Consider the following 17,734-nt stretch of genomic DNA (forward strand, 5'->3'; position numbering starts at 1 on the left):
TTTCTTTGCTTTTTGTTTCTTAGTATTGTTTGTTTCGGAGGGAGAAAAAATAAAATCTATAACCTCTTTTTTCTTGTATTTAAAGGTTTGGCCAGTTTATTTCTTCTACTTTACCAACTTTTGCAGTTTGTGAGAAATTTGTAGTTATGGAAATAAACCATGAAGAGAAGCCTGACACTGGTGAGTCAATTCTGGAGCTTGGAACGTAATTACTATACCCTGTTTTCTTCTGACACAAGTTAGACCTGAATTATATGTGACACTGTTATATTACTTTTCTCCTTACATTACTTTTTTTGGTCTTTCACAGATGTATTTGTCTTAGACCAAGGCTCTACAATATGCAGAAGTACAGAATTACCTACAAATTGAATAGGGTGTGAATTTACTTTAAAAATAAAATCTTTCTTATTTTTACAGGATTTATAGCAATGTTCCTTTAAATAATAAACTCTTCCAGTTAATTTTTGAACATTATTTTTTTTAATTTATGTAAAACTCTTCAGAAACATCGATTCTTGCTAAAGTGAATTGTATCTGTATTGCGGTTATTTTTATTTCCCTGTTAAATATTTAATAGTCATTGAGGGAAAGAACATTTTACTAGAATCACTTTATGTAAGTGTAGAATAAAATTTTCTTAAGTTGTAGTTCCTGGGCCCATGACAACCACTTTTTTTTTTGAAAAAAAATCTTTCCTCCCTTGAAGCGTATTTTTCTCTTGTTAGAATGTATTTTTCCAGTTGTGTATTCTAGAGCAGGAGATTTGCTTGGAAAACATCAAAAGAACCTTTAGGTTAACCTGTAATTAAATTCACAATATTTTATATTTGTTCAGCATTATTTACATTATTATCCTGTTACATTATTCCCAAATTATGTCACATAAATGATTTCCTTTAAAACTCTTATGACCCTATCCATCTGGGAGTTCCCTTCCATGTTGGCTGTATCAGTCAGAGCACAGCCTCTCTGGTGCTTCATGAATAAGAAGAGAAAGTGGTGTAATTATGTTTTTCAAAGGTGAAACAGAGATTTGAGAGGCTGACTTCTACTAATCATAGAGCAGAATATAAGGCCAGTAACCACTTACTTCCTACCATTTGGAAGAATGTTGATATTTCTTTGGTGAAGCAAATTAGCAGTGGGTGAGAAGCATATAGATCAAATCAATGGGTAACACTTATTTAGTGCTTAATATTTGCCAGGCACTGTTAAGTGCTCTATATAATCTTATAACAGTCCTATGAAATTGGTCCTGTTGTTATCACAGTTTTACAAAAAGTGAGGACACTGAGGCCCAGAAGGTTTAAGAGAAACTTACCTGAGATCATACTACTGCATTTGAACTCAGGTAGTCCAACATTCTAAGCCATCCTGAATACTAACATTCTAAACCACTGCACTATTCTACCTTATACAAAGATTATTTCTAAGTTCTGAATTAATATAAGCCAAGTAAATAGGAATTAAAAAGGGAAGTCCTGGGACTTTCCTAGCAGTCCAGTGGTTAAGACTCCACACTTCCACTGCAGGGGGATCGGGTTCGATCCCTGGTCGGGGAACTAAGATCCTACATGCCGTGCCATGCGGCCAAAAAAAAAAGGAAAGTCCTCTTAAAATCTTTGGAACTGTATAACATGTTTATTTCAAGTATAAAAAAAAAAGATATGGGAAAAATATTTCTCTAGTCTCCATATTTCTTGCTGGCCATTGAATTCAATAACTACAACTAGTGCTGTAAACTTTTTTTGACAAGAGCACAGTAGCAGGAATGTATAAATTAGGAAAATTTTCTCTTGATCTGCCAAGTTGATTAGACTAGTCTTCTCCTCATCAATTTATTGCCATTTGAAAGAATAGAGAAAGTCAGAAGCATATTGCTGGTCTTGTTAGTATATGACCTTGGTTGTTTAATTGTGTGGACTGGACTGTCTTAAGTATAACAGGATGTTCCAAAAAATTAAAACCATAGTTTTTTCTTTCATGTAGCTTACATAGTATTCAGGATACACCTGCCAAAAAAATGGCTTGAATAATGCTGAACGGTGATATAATAATTAATGCAAAATAAAATAAATTGCATGAAAGCACAGTGCAATGTGGAGTAAAGCACCAGTTCGAATGGAAAGAAGTTAACCTGGAAATTTCTTTCAGAGTTAATTGTTTTAAACTGTATTTGAAAATTAACGGGACATAACTGACAGTGAAAAAAATAGGCATAAAAACTAAGGAGAATTCTTAATTTCTATGTGGATTGTCATTTTATTGAAAGGAAGTAATTCATTTGTCAGTTTAGGTTGTCCATTCCATTTGTCAACAAGGCAATTTGTAAATTACCAGTCCTATGCCTGTTAGCCTGGGAGGGAATCTTGAGTTCCCCTTGGTTAAGCTTAAAGCACCCTTCTCAATGATTAAGGCACTAAGTTAGCATTTTAAAAGATACTATTTAAAAGTAAAAATAGTCCCTTGCCCAAACAAGTAAAAGCATATAACCATGGTCATTAAACTTTAGCCTGAGCTTCAATTATAGAGTAAAGGAAAGAAAGCATGTGGATTGTGACTTACTAACCCCGAGCTCTTAGTGGCAGAGCTGGGCCTGCAACACTAGGCCATTGATCCCAGTCCCTTGTGCTTCCAGTACTATCCATTGAGAACCATAAACTTTCTGTCTTCCTTCCTTTCTTCCCCAAGTTCTCCTGTGCATTTGTGTGCCTTTCCCTCTTGTCTGTGCTATTTAATTCTCACTTTACTTTATGTATTATAATTATTGAATAATTTATGCTGCTTCTTTTCATTTTTAAATTGGAAATTTTAACCATTTCAGTCCTTCAAAAAGACTAGAAATTAAGGGTTTGCATTGTTATTTTTGTTCGTGTGATCCTCGTTTGATTACTTTACCCCTGTTGGTAGGAGAAGGGAATATTAATATAAAAAAGTGTTCACAGTCTTTATTATCACTTGTTTAGATAATGTCTTAAGTAAATGAACAGTTTTCAGGATTCTAAAGAGAAATGTTGGACCCTTTTTCTTGTTCACTTGAGTGGAAAGTACTCCTAGAGAAAATGTTTTCTGAAAGGTGTGTTTCAGTGAGATTTCCTAGAACAGTGTTGGATATTTTATCCTAGTTTATCGACTAGGGCAATTTAATGTATTTATTTTCATTGTAGGAACTGAAGAAGAGTTTGGAGGTCTTGTATCTGCCAATCTTATACTTTTGAGGAACAGACTTCTAGATATCTTACTAAAACTGGTTTACACATCTAAAGAAAAGACAAGCATTAATTTGCAGTAAGTAAAATCTTTTGAGCATTGATGGTAATAGTTGCTACTACTAGTTAATTCATGGTAGACAAAAGAAAGATTTGCCACTGACTTTTAATAGATATTTTTTAAACCCTGAAATTTATCGTATCTCAAGAATGAAACTAGTCTTATTTTTTTTAATTTGAAATCATAATCCTTTAAATTAATGTTTGTTTTGTTTAATCCATCTATCTTTGAATAGAGCTTGCGAAGAGCTGGTCAGGACGCTGGGTTTTGACTGGATTATGATGTTTATGGAAGAACACTTGCATTCCACCACAGTTACGGCAGCCATGAGGATTCTTGTCGTCCTACTGAGTAATCAGTCTATTCTCATCAAGTTCAAGGAAGGACTCAGTGGTGGAGGGTGGCTGGAACAGACAGATTCCGTCTTAACCAATAAGATCGGGACTGTATTAGGTATGGGACTTTTACAGTCGGCTGCTTTGAAATAAGCTGTTTTGTGTTTAAATCTTATATAAGCTTATACTCTTCAGTTTGTCTAACAACCACTGAGTCATGAATTTTGATTAATGATAGAGTAAAAAGAATAAAAAGTTTCAAATTTGGCTTTTTTAATTGCAAATCAAACTAAAGTCAGAGACAGGATATTAAGATGTGAAAACTCAAGTAAATTTCTTATGATTTCTTTTTGTTGTATAGTCCCCTTTCTGATCTATAAATAATTTGCAAATTATCAGAACTGAATTAATAATAATATTTTGAGGGTCTATTCTGTACCAGTTACAAACACTTTTCAGTTTCACAATAACTTATTTCATTTTCACAGTAGCACTATGATATATAAATACCCATTTTACAGATGAGAAAGTCAAGGCATAGGGGTGAAGTCACTTGTCAGGTAAGAAGTGTCAAAATCTGAATCCAGGGCTTCCCTGGTGGCGCAGTGGTTGAGAGTCCGCCTGCCGATGCAGGGGACACGGGTTCGTTCCCCGGTCCGGGAAGATCCCACATGCTCCGGAGCGGCTGGGCCCATGAGCCATGGCCGCTGAGCCTGCGCGTCCGGAGCCTGTGCTCCGCAACAGGAGAGGCCACAACAGTGAGAGGCCTGCGTACCTCAAAAAAAAAAAAAAAAAAAAAAACCTGAATCCAGGTCGCTCAATCCAAAACCCATGCTTTTAATAGTTATGTTATATTGCCACACAAATATTTAAGCTCATTGAAGTTTCAGCCAAAGCTCCTTATTCTCTGCTTACTGGTTCTATGCTGTTTTCAACACGGAACTGAGCATTTAAACAATATTAGAAAATTATAGTTTCCTGTGTTAGATTTATTTGAACTGGTATATATTTCTGTTCATATTAATGATCTTATTTTGGAAAATATATATTTAAGATAATGTTTTTATTGAAAATTATAGTCATTCAGTTCTTAAAGTATTTAAAAAATATATTTGTCTTTATAACATTACAGTTAAAAATCATATATAATTGTATTCTGCAGTAAGCATTAAGAATAACTATTTACCCTGTCAGGTGGAAAAATTAGGTATCAGAATTTAATATGTAATTTATCTGTTAAAAAAAAAAAAAGTTCAAGTATCAATACCTAGGTGCAACCTGCACTACTTTGTCAAATGTTAAAGCAAATGGTAGGAAGATAGAGCTTACACCATAGGATTATTTTATTGTTATTTCACATGTGAAAAACGTCTCAAGGAACTTTGTGATGAAGAAAGAAATTCACTGTGAAATGATTTCTCAAGAAAATTGTCTGCTTTAAAATATGCATTTTAGGGCTTCCCTGGTGGCGCAGTGGTTGAGAGTCTGCCTGCCAATGCAGGGGACACGGGTTCGTGCCCCGGTCCGGGAAGATCCCACATGCCGCGGAGCGGCTGGGCCCGTGAGCCATGGCCGCTGAGCCTGCGCATCCGGAGCCTGTGCTCTGCAACGGGAGAGGCCACAACAGTGAGAGGCCCGCGTACCGCAAAAAAAAAAAAAAAAAATGCATTTTAAATTATTATCATTATAGAGACTTTATGATCTGAAAAATAGATTGCTGTTTTGCATTGACTCTGGGAGAAAGATATAGCCAACAAGCGTCATAAACAGTTTCGTAGCAAGAAATTTAGCTTTTTGACCTTAATAGTAGCTAGTAGCTACTAAGAGAATAAATAGTGAAAGGCACAATTCAGTGTGAGTTCGGAGAATGTAAGAGTTTTAAATGCTAATTGACAGCGCTGCTTCTCACTGAAGGCCAAAATAATACCTGAGTTTCACCTAGGACTTTGCAGTTTGCAAAATTATTTAACATATGTCATCTCACTTGCCTTCAGGATTCCAGACATGGGTGTATGTATTTTATGGTATATAGGTTATATATTATAGAAATAAACCTAATGAGTATACATTAAGAATTAATTTCTCTCTAATTAGGAAAATAATACTGTTAAATACATAAGCTTCCTGTGTCAGACAGTAATATGTCTGAGTATCTGTCTTCTGACAGTCAGTTCTGTCCTTTTTTCTGTCCTACATCACTTCAGTAATATCAGGAAAAGGTGCTTTTAACTTTTCTGACCTACCTGACTTCATGTCTTAGAATTTATTTGTGCTTCATTGATACCTGCTTGTATATTGCATATGCTGCTTTGGTTCTAAAAGAGAAATCTAGGTATTTAAGTTTAATTTAAATTTGATTAAATTTAATATAACTTTCCCTGAATATCTATCTGATACATACATACTTGTGTATATATATGGATGTATATCTATATCTACATATATATAGATATATCATCTCATTTGATTCTGTTTCTCTTTGCTATGATGAACAACCTAAAGTTTTTGAATGTTTTATTCATATTTCTTAGTTTTTTGTCAGATTTATCTTTATAAAAATACCTTCCATGTAGCTGTAACTTGAATCTAAATTAATGCTTAACTGCTAATAACATATTAGATATTCCTTAATATCAATTATGGGGTGGAAATAGAGTGTGAAAATTTGGAAAGGAAAATAAATGCTAGTATTGGTTTTCATTTAGGACATATAATTTGATCAAAATTTCTTTTCCTACTTAATGTATAAAATACCACTTTATGTTTTTTGATTTCTTAAGGCTCAGACTTTTTTATATTCATGATTTCATTTAGAATTTACTACAAACAAAAATCACCCAGCATCCTAATGCAGCCAGTTTTTCAGAAATGTGACAATGTCATTGAGAAGGCCAACGGAGACAGTTTAGCTTTACAGGCTTCAGGTCCTGGTGCCACCACTCATTAACTTTATGACTTTGAACAAATCGCATATTTTCTACATTATAAAAAGGATAATAGCAGTTTCTTACATGCCCATTGCCTAAGAAATGAGATGATACATGAAAGAGGTTGGTAATTTGCTGTCCAATTTTTTGTTAATTAGAAGAGCATGCTTTAGAAGATTAATTCATATCACACTGAGCAATTGATTTGGATGAACTGTTTAAAAAGCCACCTAGGTACAAATTTCTCTTTCATTATTTTAAGTAGTAACAAGTATGTGCTTACTTCATCATAGAAAAAAGAACTTGGAAAAAAATGTGAATATTCATTTGAAATAAAAATTGTTTCAGAGTAAAAGTCAGTCTTTCATCTTGCTGTTTGCAGAAGTTTTCCATTGAATCTCTAGCCAACATTTCTTCTGTACTGAGCACTGTACTATGTTTGGGGTGGCAAAAGAACTAGATGTTTGAGGGCTTCCCTGGTGGCGCACTGGTTGAGAGTCCGCCTGCCGATGCAGGGGACACGGGTTCGTGCCCCGGTCCAGGAAGATCCCACATGCCGCGGAGCAACTGGGCCTGTGAGCCATGGCCGCTGAGCCTGCGCGTCCAGAGCCTGTGCTCAGCAATGGGAGAGGCCTGAGTACCTCAAAAAAAACCAAAAACAACTAGATGTTATAGTTGTTTCCCAAAGGTAGTTAGTTATATAAAGGAGGAAACAGGATTGATAGAAAGGCTGGTGCTGTAAGCCACATTAAAAAGCAGTGATCATCTCCTGGTAGAGCTGTGGTTCTAGAACAGATTTTGGATGTTCAGATAACCACAGTGACAGTGGGTTCAGACTTGCTATCCCACTGCCAGACAGCTTTCCAGCAGAGTTACAGATCATGTTGTGAGGAAAGATTATTTTGCATATTCATTTTGTCTTGTCTCTTGATTCATAGATCATTTAAGGTAATTAGTTTATCTCGATTTTCAGGACAAATGAAATATATTAACTATATTTTGGTGCATTTTTAAGTTACATTTTTTTGTAGCATCTTAAATTCTGTCTGTTTTGAATATTACTGTCTTCTTAGGGAAATGTTAGAGCTCTTTGGAGGTCATTCTTTTAATGAGTAGAATTTATACTACCTCTTGTATCTGACTGCCTCAGCTATGTTTTGAGACCTGTATCCTAATAGACAGGCTTGCCAAAGTCAAAGAGATAGTAAAGTAAAACTTTTGACTGAAAGATTAATTCAACAGTTGAATAGTTAATTACTTATATTAATGTGAATGTTCTGGATGGAAATGTCACATATGCTAATTACTCCTTTCTTTGTTAACGTAGCATGGTAATCGATTATTAATTTTGTCCTTATCGTTGTTTCCTCTTCTCTTAGGATTCAACGTGGGCAGGAGTGCTGGTGGGAGATCGACTGTCAGGGAGATTAACCGGGATGCTTGTCATTTTCCTGGTTTTCCAGTTCTTCAGTCATTCCTTCCTAAACACACTAATGTCCCTGCCCTCTATTTTCTCCTCATGGCACTGTTTCTGCAGCAGCCAGTTAGTGAGCTGCCTGAGAACCTGCAGGTCAGTGTGCCTGTCATCAGCAGCCGATGTAAGCAGGGTTGCCAGGTAGGAATTATCTAGTAGGGTGTAAGTGTAATTACATTTGTCAGAAAGTCACCGCAGGGTGATGGGTTAATCACACTAAAATCAACTGGTTCCATCCCTTTCTCACGTTTGGGATTTGATTTGGAACATAAAAATCGTAAAATACCATAGAAAATTTCCCCAAAAAGAAGTCCTTTGTACCTATTTGGTCCTTTTCTCTTTATGGTTACTCTATATGATTATATATGCGTGAAGACTTTGGATGATATTTTAATGGTGATCAAAAGAATTCTTTTGAGTAACATGATTTTATCTAGAAATATAATTTCTGTAGAATTAAAAATGGAGTAGTGTACATACCATAAATTGGGTGGGTATGAAAGGATTCTTAGTACAAGTCTGATTAGAAAAATGTTTTTAAATTCTCAATGATAGGTAATGTCCACGTTAGGAAAACAGTAAGGCTTTACCTGATTTCTAATCTGAGACTATCATGGATATTTCTGTATAGTTTGTGGCACTGCAAAGACATAGGAATTTAGTTTTAAACTCAGTTATACTTCCATAATAATGCCAAAATGCTATTCAAATCAACTCTAGTCATTGACAAAACCTTTTAAATGAAAACGCTGAGTCTGTACCCATACATTAAGTCACAGTACAGATTCATGCTTAGCAGAGTTTGGTTGGTTATGTAATTTTCAAAATAAGCAAGACACCATAGTCATAAAGTGTTATATAAAACTACTATGAATAAATCTCCTCAGACTGATTTTTATTTCATCAAATCTTCATCTGTATGTAACCTAAAAGTGAATTAGAACATTGCTGAGAGTGGGGGAAAGAGTAAGTTCAATGTGCTTTTTAAAAAGATCCTGCTTATTTAAGACCATCAGTTCTTTAATTTCATCGCCTAGCTAATTAGCAAGTATTTTATTTTTGTTTGTTTTCCTTAGGAAAAAAAAGAAAATGATGTTTTTAACATAGGTCTAAGACGGGATGATACATAATATTCACTTTGTCTTGTAAATGTAAAAATGAGTTTTAAAATATAGGAGGGAGGAATGCTAGGTGTCTATCTCTTTGTCATTGCTCACTTTGGAAAAAACTAATTTCAAAGAAATTTTAGAATATTAGAACTTTTGAGGGTCTCTACTGAAAAAAATTGGCAATGGCTAATCTTTATTCACTTTCACCTCTGCAGTTTGATTTAGATTCCATTTGGACATTTATCTTTGGAGTGCCTGCCTCCAGTGGAACTGTGGTCTCTTCTATCCATAACGTATGCACAGAAGCTGCTTTTTTATTATTGGGGATGCTCCGCAGCATGCTGAATTCAGTAAGTTCCTGAGATACTGATACCTGTCGGTAGTTCTTCCTGCCTGTGATATTTTTTAAAATAGAAGAATCCTTTGCTGTCATAACTCTTTATTTACTATGTGGTCTCTGGAACCTCAGCCTCTGTGTTTTGTTATCTTTAGTGTAAGGAAAGACCATGCAGTTGTTAAGATCCTGAGCTCGGGAGCTAGGTTCAGAATCCCTACTCTGGTACTTCAGACATACTAACCTCATGTGCGTCAGTTTCCTTATGTATAAAATGCTGGTAATAATAGAATTTATCTCTTAGGACTCTTGTGAGGATGTATGAGTTAGTGTATACACAAAGCACTTACAAGAGTGCCTGGTGTAGAGTAAGCACTTCATAAGTGTTAACTGATGCTGTTAGCGCTATAAAATACATATTTCAATGTATAAGTGTATATAACGAATATATATTGTACTGAATGTCATTGCAATATGTTTGAACTTTTAAAATCACTCATTTAGAGATTTAAAATGTTATCAGTGCAAGTTTTATTTTGTATTTGTTTTTATGTTTTCTATTCTAATTATTTCTATTCTAATTGAAAGAGTAAATGACAAAATGTATGTTCCTACCTTTCTTACAGGAATACCATGAATAATGATTTAATTTGTTTACACGATTTAGGATCACATTGTAAGAGGAATTATTAACCAGACTCTTTGGATTACAAGTACCTGATAAATCTGATTTTAGTCAAAACTATTCTTATGCCATCTAAGAAAAGGACGTTACTATTAAATGTGTTAATTTAGAATGCTTTGGGATTCTTGTTTTGGTTTTTATTCATAAACAATTATAAAAATCTAAGCTGAAAAAGAAGCCACTCTCTGGGGAAGTATCAGAAGATAAGCATTGTTGAAATATATTCTTTTTTTGTTACGCTTTTATCATCATCATCACTGTTATTGTTGTAAGGCTTTTAAAGAAAAACAACTCATATGTGTCTACTTTATTCAATATTCTACTACAACGCTACTTTACTTCTGACACTTCTGGTCACCAAGTATGTGGAAGGTTTCGCCACACCAGCTGGGTGTTCAACAGTTCAATTCAGTTCTGACACTATCTACTGGGAGGTAGCATCGAGTACCACAGGTCAAGGGCTCAGTCTCACAAGATACCCCTCCCCCCCACCAACCCTGCCCCACTTCAAATGCCAGTCACAAGTCCAGGTTGTTACCTGTGTTTCTGACTCACCAGTTATAAATTTCAGGTTCCCGTGACTGAGGAAAACATTTTACCTCCTAGATTACCAGTTTATTATAAAAGGACGTATCTCAGGAATAACCAGATGGAAGAGGTGCATAGGGCAAGGTGGGAAGGGACACGGAGCCTCCATGCCCTCTCCGTCCTGCTACTCTCCCAGCACCTCAACGTGTTCATCAGTCCAGAAGCTTTCTGAACCCTGTGTTTTTTATTTTTATGGCACCTTGATTACACAGGCATGATTAATTAAATCATTGGTCACTGGTGATTGAGCCTGGTCTCCAACCCCTCTTCGTCCCTGGGGGCTGTGGGGAACAGGTTCAGTTAACTTCCAGCCCTCTAGTGCCATGGTTGGTTCCCCCGGCAAGACAGCCCATCAACATAAACTCAAGTGTGGTGGAAAGCAGCTTGTTATGATTAACAAAAAGACACATTTATGGCTCTTTTATCACTTAGGAAATGCCAAGGGTTTTAGGATCTCTGTGCCTGAAATGGAACAAAGACTAAATATATATTTCTTATTATGAATCACAATATCACAGTTGCATAATGGTTAAGAGCACTGTTCTCATTTTTTATATGACAGTAGGAGGCTCAGAAAGGTCAAGTAACTTCCTCATTTTTTTTTTTTTTTTTTTCGGTACGTGGGCCTCTCACTGTTGTGGCCTCTCCTGTTGCGGAGCAGGCTCAGCGGCCATGGCTTACAGGCCCAGCTGCTCCACGGCATGTGGGATCTTCCCGGACCGGGGCACAAACCTGTGTCCCCTGCATTGGCAGGCGGACTCTCAACCACTGCGCCACCAGGGAAGCCCAACTTCCCCATATTTATCTTAATCCTAACTCTCTGGCGTGATGGAGGATGGGGCAACTTTGATGGGAATAGAGCCACTACTGGCTCCAGCCATACTCATGTTGATAATGATGAATAATCAAAACCATTGACTCTAGTTACTGAGCTGTGAGTACTCAAAGGAATAGAAAAACATTCTGTCAGCTTCTAGGGGTATCACCTTTGTTTTAGCTTTCTAGATTTGTTGGCCTGTGTGTTTGCTCCTGTGTGTGGTTTACAAGAGTTCTGGACCATCAATTTATCCGGTTTTAGAAGAGTAGTGAGTAACTTTTAGTAGTGTCAGTTTTTCTAACATGTTGTTTCCTCTCTTGTCCCCATGACAGCCTTGGCAGTCAGAAGAAGAGGGATCTTGGCTCCGGGAATACCCTGTGACCCTGATGCAGTTCTTTAGATACTTGTATCACAATGTCCCAGACCTGGCCTCCATGTGGATGAGCCCCGACTTCCTGTGTGCATTAGCAGCCACGGTCTTCCCCTTCAACATTCGCCCTTACTCAGAGATGGTAGGAAAGGGGGAGGAAAATATCAAAACTGGAATTAGTCTGCTCCAATGGTTAGCAGATTTTTTTGGCCAATTTTTTAAGCTTCTCACCAAGTTACAGTTTCATAACTTTCTGCTTCATCTCTTACATCATTATCTGGTATCTGGCTCCCCACATGCTCCTTCTGCTTTCCCTTGAAATAACAGTGAATTCTACTTCCTGTTTTCATTTACCATATTCTTGTAAGTCCCTCATTAGTGAATTCCATCTTCATGTAGTTGTTGATCCATTTCTTCTTATATTTAATGATAGCTGTATAGTTGTGAAATCAGGTTACAGAACTCTAGTCAGACCAAATTTATTTCCACTTCATTTATATCAGGAATTAGGCATCTCCTGCATTTAGTCTTTACAAATTAATTACAGGATTGATTGTCTTTATAAGAAATGACATGTGTGTTTGTCCCTTCTGTTCAACTTTTTCTATTTTGTTCAATGGTTATTTTTCATATTTTGCACTAAAGAGAAAGTTATTAGACTGTAATCATACGTAGTATAAATACTTCTTTTGTCCTTTAAAACGAACCCAAAAGACAGTTGTTCTTCCATAGAACTTCAGAATTTCATGATGTTTTGTCTTACTTCTACCACTTACTCGAGAGGCTGGAATAAGGTATCTTCTTCATACTAATTTTTCTTCATGTATAATGGTGAAATACTCGTTCTAAAATTATGGCGATTTTTAGGAAAAAAGCAAGTATAGCACATGACCTTAACACCATGGCTTGTTTATAATTTTAGAATCCACATTTTTGGTAAAAAAAGATTTTAGTAATATTTCGATGTTTTTTCCTTGTCGGCATCTTGTAATCTGTCTTCTAATCCTTCTTTCTTTTTCTGTTGGCTCAAACTTGGTACTAGTTTTGTATTGCTTACTTATTTGGGTTTTTTTTTTTTTTTTTTTTTTTACCTACAAAAATGGGTCAGCCCTTGGGTGCAATCATTATGCCAGATTTTTATCTGAAAGTCTATAACACTTGACTTCTCAGTAGGTATGTTTTAAATAAGCAAATATAGTCATTCTCATTTTATTATTTCATTTATTTCAAGTTCAGTTATCCACAATAGAGATAAAATTCAACATAAAGCAGTTATATGGTTAGTGGCCAGTGAGTAGTTTAATATTAGAAAGAGCATGTGTTGAGTAATAGTGACATATGGTGCCCGATTACCACCCTGAAAAGAGAAAATAAGTAAAGCAAAGTGAACGATGTAATGCACTGAATAGCTTAATAGGAGGTAAACACTGAACAAAAATACTGTTGCTGCTACAATTTGGTGGAAGTAAAAACATCAAATGAAATCGAATGTGACTAGGATATATTTCCACTTGATTTTATTAGGTGACTGATCTTGATGATGAAGTTGGATCTCCAGCGGAAGAGTTTAAAGCCTTTGCAGCAGACACAGGGATGAACAGAAGCCAATCAGAGTACTGCAACGTGGGTGTCAAGACATACCTGACCAATCACCCTGCTAAAAAGTTCGTTTTTGACTTCATGCGGGTCTTAATAATAGACAACCTCTGTCTTACCCCTGCCAGCAAGCAGACTCCACTAATTGATCTTTTGTTGGAGGTAAAGACAAAGAAATGCATTTACATCTCTTTCAAATTGTTTTTATAATGAGAGCGTTAATAACCAAGCAAGTTTTATGCCACATACCTTTCAGATTTCTAATTCTTTTGGGTTGTAAAGGCAGAACATATCATGAGCTATGGGAATTTTTTATCATAAATGTGCTAATATACACCCTATCAATTTGTTTCTCTTCTTTCTATTCCTTTTGGCATGTCCTTAATTTAGTCCTTTATCACCCTTCCCCTGGATAGACCAGGAATTGACAAACGTTTTCTGTAAAGGGCCAAATAGTAAATATTTTCAGCTTTGTGGGCTGTACAGTCTCTCACAACTACTTCACTCTGCCATTGCAATGAGAAAGCAGCCACAGACAATACATAAATGAGTGAGCGTGGCCGTGTTCCAGTACAACTTTATGTACAGTAACAACGATAGGCTGAATTTGGCCCATGGACCTTAGTGTTCCAGCTCCTTCCCTAGTCATTTACAGCAGCATTGTCTCCTTAGCTTATAACTTCCTATTTCAGTCCCTCTTATTTATCACTTCCGGTATTATTGGTTTTAGTGTCCTGTGGGGCTTAAGGCGTGGTGCATTGCACATAATAGGTGCTCAATATGCACTTACTGAATTTTCCCCAAGGCAGCAAACTTGTAGGTTGTTTGGTTTCTGAGCTCAGGCTCCTATAACAAAATACCATAGACTGGGTGGCTTCAGTAGCAGACAGTCATTTCTCACAGTTCTGGAGACTGAGAAGTCTGACGTCAGGATGCCAGCTTGGTCAGGTTGTGGTGAGGGCCCTCTTCCTGGCTTGCAGATGGCTGCCTTGCTCTCACATGGCAGAGAAAGACCTCAGGTGGTTATTCCTCTTCTTATAAGGGCATGAATCCCCTCATGTGGACTCCCCATGACCTCATCTAAACCTAATTACCTCCAGAAAGCTCCATCTCTCTAATATCATCACATTGAGGGTTAGGGCTTAATTTATGAATTTTGCGGGGGGGACACAAACATTTAGTCCATTGCACTTGATAATTCTCCTGATAAGTGATAAGAACTAGCTGATGCATCAGAAAACAAACCCTAAAGTGGTCACACTGCTGGCTCTAGAAATTGACCATCCCTGAAAACCAAATGTTCACCTAGAAAAATCTCAAGAAAAAATAAAAGACCATTGAAGGGGATCTAATATATAATTAGTTGCCTATACATTCATTCTTTTGGCCAATTCATATAAATAGGGTCAAGCGGTACATGCCAGAGCTCTGAAAATAATGTTTTATGAAAGATTCAATCAGTGTAAAAGACTAACTGCTTCTCTCTGTGAGGAGCTTCCCACATGCCGCCCTCAGCAGTTTGACAACTGAGCCTGCACTTTCTCTGCTCCCTCTAGTGGCGAAAACAGTTAACTTTTTATTTGAAACCTTAAAATCCCAGCAAATGTTTATCTTATTCATGTGAAAATATCTCAGTTTGATCAATTAAAAGAAATCAGTGTAATTTAGGTACCAGTCACGCTAAGCACTTTAAAGCATTTTTTAATTTATTATTTATTTATATATCTTTGGCCGCTTTGGGTCTTCATTGCTGCGCACGGGCTTTCTCTAGTTGCGGCGAGCGGGGGCTATTCTTCGTTGTGGTGAGCGGGCTTCTCAATGCAGTGGCTTCTCTTGCTGCAGAGCACGGGCTCTAGGCGCGTGGGCTTCAGTAGTTGCAGCACTCGGGCTCAGTAGTTGTGGCTCACGGGCTCTAGATAGAGCGCAGGCTCAGTAGTTGTGGCGCACAGGCTTAGCTGCTCTGCGGCATGTGGGATCTTCCCGGACCAGGGCTCAAACCCGTGTCCCCTGCATCGGCAGGCGGATTCTTAACCACTGCGCCACCAGGGAAGTCCTATGCAAAGCATGTTAACCGGGACCACAGTGTTCAATATTGGCAGAAAAATAATTGATTTCATCAAGAATTCATCTGGTAGATTTTAAAAGCCTGCCTGGTGGAGCTTGTCCTCTTTGGAAACTTTAAGAAGAGAGATGGCTAGTGTTTTAGTGCATGGGGTAAGAATTTGAAGCATTCTATGCAAAATAAAATGGTTTTCAGAAAATAACAGGATAAAGTTAAGAATAGGTGTGTGTAAGAAAGCATAACTGAGCCAAAAAATAAAATACACATATGTAGAGGAAATGGGGTAAGTGTATGTATTCAGTAATAACAGTCTTGTAGGAATCCTAATAGCTAATTAACTAGCAACGGGTAAATTGTATAATTGTCTTTTATTTTGGTTTTCAGTAAGGAAAGTTTGATATGACATGTATTAACCTTGAGATAACGTTCTCATTATTGTGGACACTAACTTGCCCTGAAGTGGAATTGTATCTGATTGCATTAGGGAGTCAGGGGTGGTAGTATTTTAGGAAGAACCAGGGAGTGTCAAGATTGAATTTCCCAAATAGATTATCAACTCTTTAAAGTTAGGGACCAACTTTCATGTGTCCTTTTGTCTCTCACAAAGTTAGCTCAGTGCCTTGGTGTGTTCTTTAAGTTTTTTTGAATTATTTAACTATAACTATATCCCTGGCAGTTCCCAAACAGGAAGATATGATACCATCTAATAAGAGAGAGATAAATTTGCTTTTAAGAATCAGTGCTTTGAGGAACTTCAAATCTAATACACAAACACAGAATACACATACAAAAAATATTTAGTGGAAATGCTGTTGCATTCCATGTCTTCCCATGGTGTAAAATAATAAATTACAAGCATATGATTCTGAATGTTACAATTATGAAGTCTATCTCTGAAGAAAGTCAACAAAAGAACTATCCTATATATTTACCATTTACCTATGTGAAGGAAGGTGTTTGAACCAACTGATTTTTGGGCTGATATGCTCAAGCCAGGCCATTTTCAGTCTTAGGATTGTTGGGATGTCATCGTAAGAGTGTCTACTTACTTGATTGTATCTATAAAAGAATGTGTGAAGTTATCTTTATTAGCAGTCTATAAAAATAAAAGCTTCCCATTCACATAGACTGGCTTGAGTGTGAGTCAGACCAAATACAAGGGAAGCAGTGTGGTGTCATAGAAGGACCTGGTTTGAATTCTGGCCCTGTGGTTTATTATGTAAACATTTTATTCTCACTGAGCTAAATTCATCCTCTAGAGAATGATATTATATACTATCTCCCCTGCATGATTTTTGTGACAGTTAAATATATATAAATCACCCAGCAAAACTATTTTGAGAAATTAAACATGTGCTGCTTATAGCTGTGTAACCTTGGCCCAGCTCAGTTCTCTTCACCCCTTACAGTTTGCCCATCTTTAAGATGGCATAAAAATAGAACCTGTCTCTGAGGACTGTTGTGAGAATTAAGTAAGATAATACATATAAGATTCATAACACAGTGCCTGGCACGTAAGACCTGCTCAAAAATCAAGTGGCCTGTGGTGGCTTATACAATCACCAGCGTCCTCTGCTGTCACCAGCAGGCATCTAATGAAAGGCCAAATGAATTTGCTGCATGTGGCCACGGAAGGAAAGTACCTGAGAACAGACCAAAAAGTACTTGTATATACCTGAAGGAAAGAAATATGATGAAACAAAGGAGGCTGATTTGGAGTGTGTGCCTGTCTGAGGAGTTCGCTGCTTTCTGCTCCCGCCATCTTCTAAAAGACCTCCCCGTTCCCATCAGAGTGCAGCACCCCCTGCAGAGCAATAAACAAACCAAAAAAAGTGGCAAAAGTGGGCAAAGAGAGTGCTATGAAATAACTGAGAGAAGAGAAGCCAGTCAGGCTTCTGCAGTCAGAAGGACAGAGCGCAAACCCCTCTTCCTTGAAGGCTTTTCCTGTTACGGAGCACTAAAGGCCTCCCCCGCAGAGCCAGAGGGCTCTCAGCCATGGGCAGCACACGTGCCCACGACGACTCTGCATGGTGTTCCAAGGCCTCAAAAAGGACGCTTTGAGTCTTTGAAGACTCTTGTTGTTGACTGGCTTCACTGTCTTCTCTGGGAAGACAGATCTCACAGGCAGAGCAGAGCATACAGCTCACCCTCTCTTCCTTCGGCC

At 37.2% G+C, this 17,734-nt stretch overlaps 1 protein-coding gene across 8 annotated transcripts in view; it reads left to right on the top strand.

Annotated features, from left to right (window-relative positions):
* WDFY3 (WD repeat and FYVE domain containing 3) overlaps positions 1-17,734 on the top strand; it is a 256,297-nt gene that overhangs the window by 170,747 nt on the left and 67,816 nt on the right. For 7 of the 8 annotated variants that reach the window (XM_029234758.1, XM_029234756.1, XM_029234757.1 and 4 more), the window contains 7 exons: positions 86-180; positions 3,171-3,291; positions 3,509-3,726; positions 7,915-8,150; positions 9,334-9,468; positions 11,875-12,054; positions 13,437-13,670. In XM_029234758.1, coding sequence (XP_029090591.1) covers positions 86-180; positions 3,171-3,291; positions 3,509-3,726; positions 7,915-8,150; positions 9,334-9,468; positions 11,875-12,054; positions 13,437-13,670 — 1,219 coding nt within the window. The remainder of the gene's footprint in view (positions 1-85; positions 181-3,170; positions 3,292-3,508; positions 3,727-7,914; positions 8,151-9,333; positions 9,469-11,874; positions 12,055-13,436; positions 13,671-17,734) is intronic. The other variant, XM_029234753.1, reaches the window with a different exon arrangement.

The sequence above is a fragment of the Monodon monoceros genome, unplaced genomic scaffold, assembly GCF_005190385.1.
Source record: "Monodon monoceros isolate NGI ecotype Baffin Bay Population unplaced genomic scaffold, NGI_Narwhal_1 Super_Scaffold_20, whole genome shotgun sequence".
NCBI lineage: Eukaryota > Metazoa > Chordata > Mammalia > Artiodactyla > Monodontidae > Monodon > Monodon monoceros.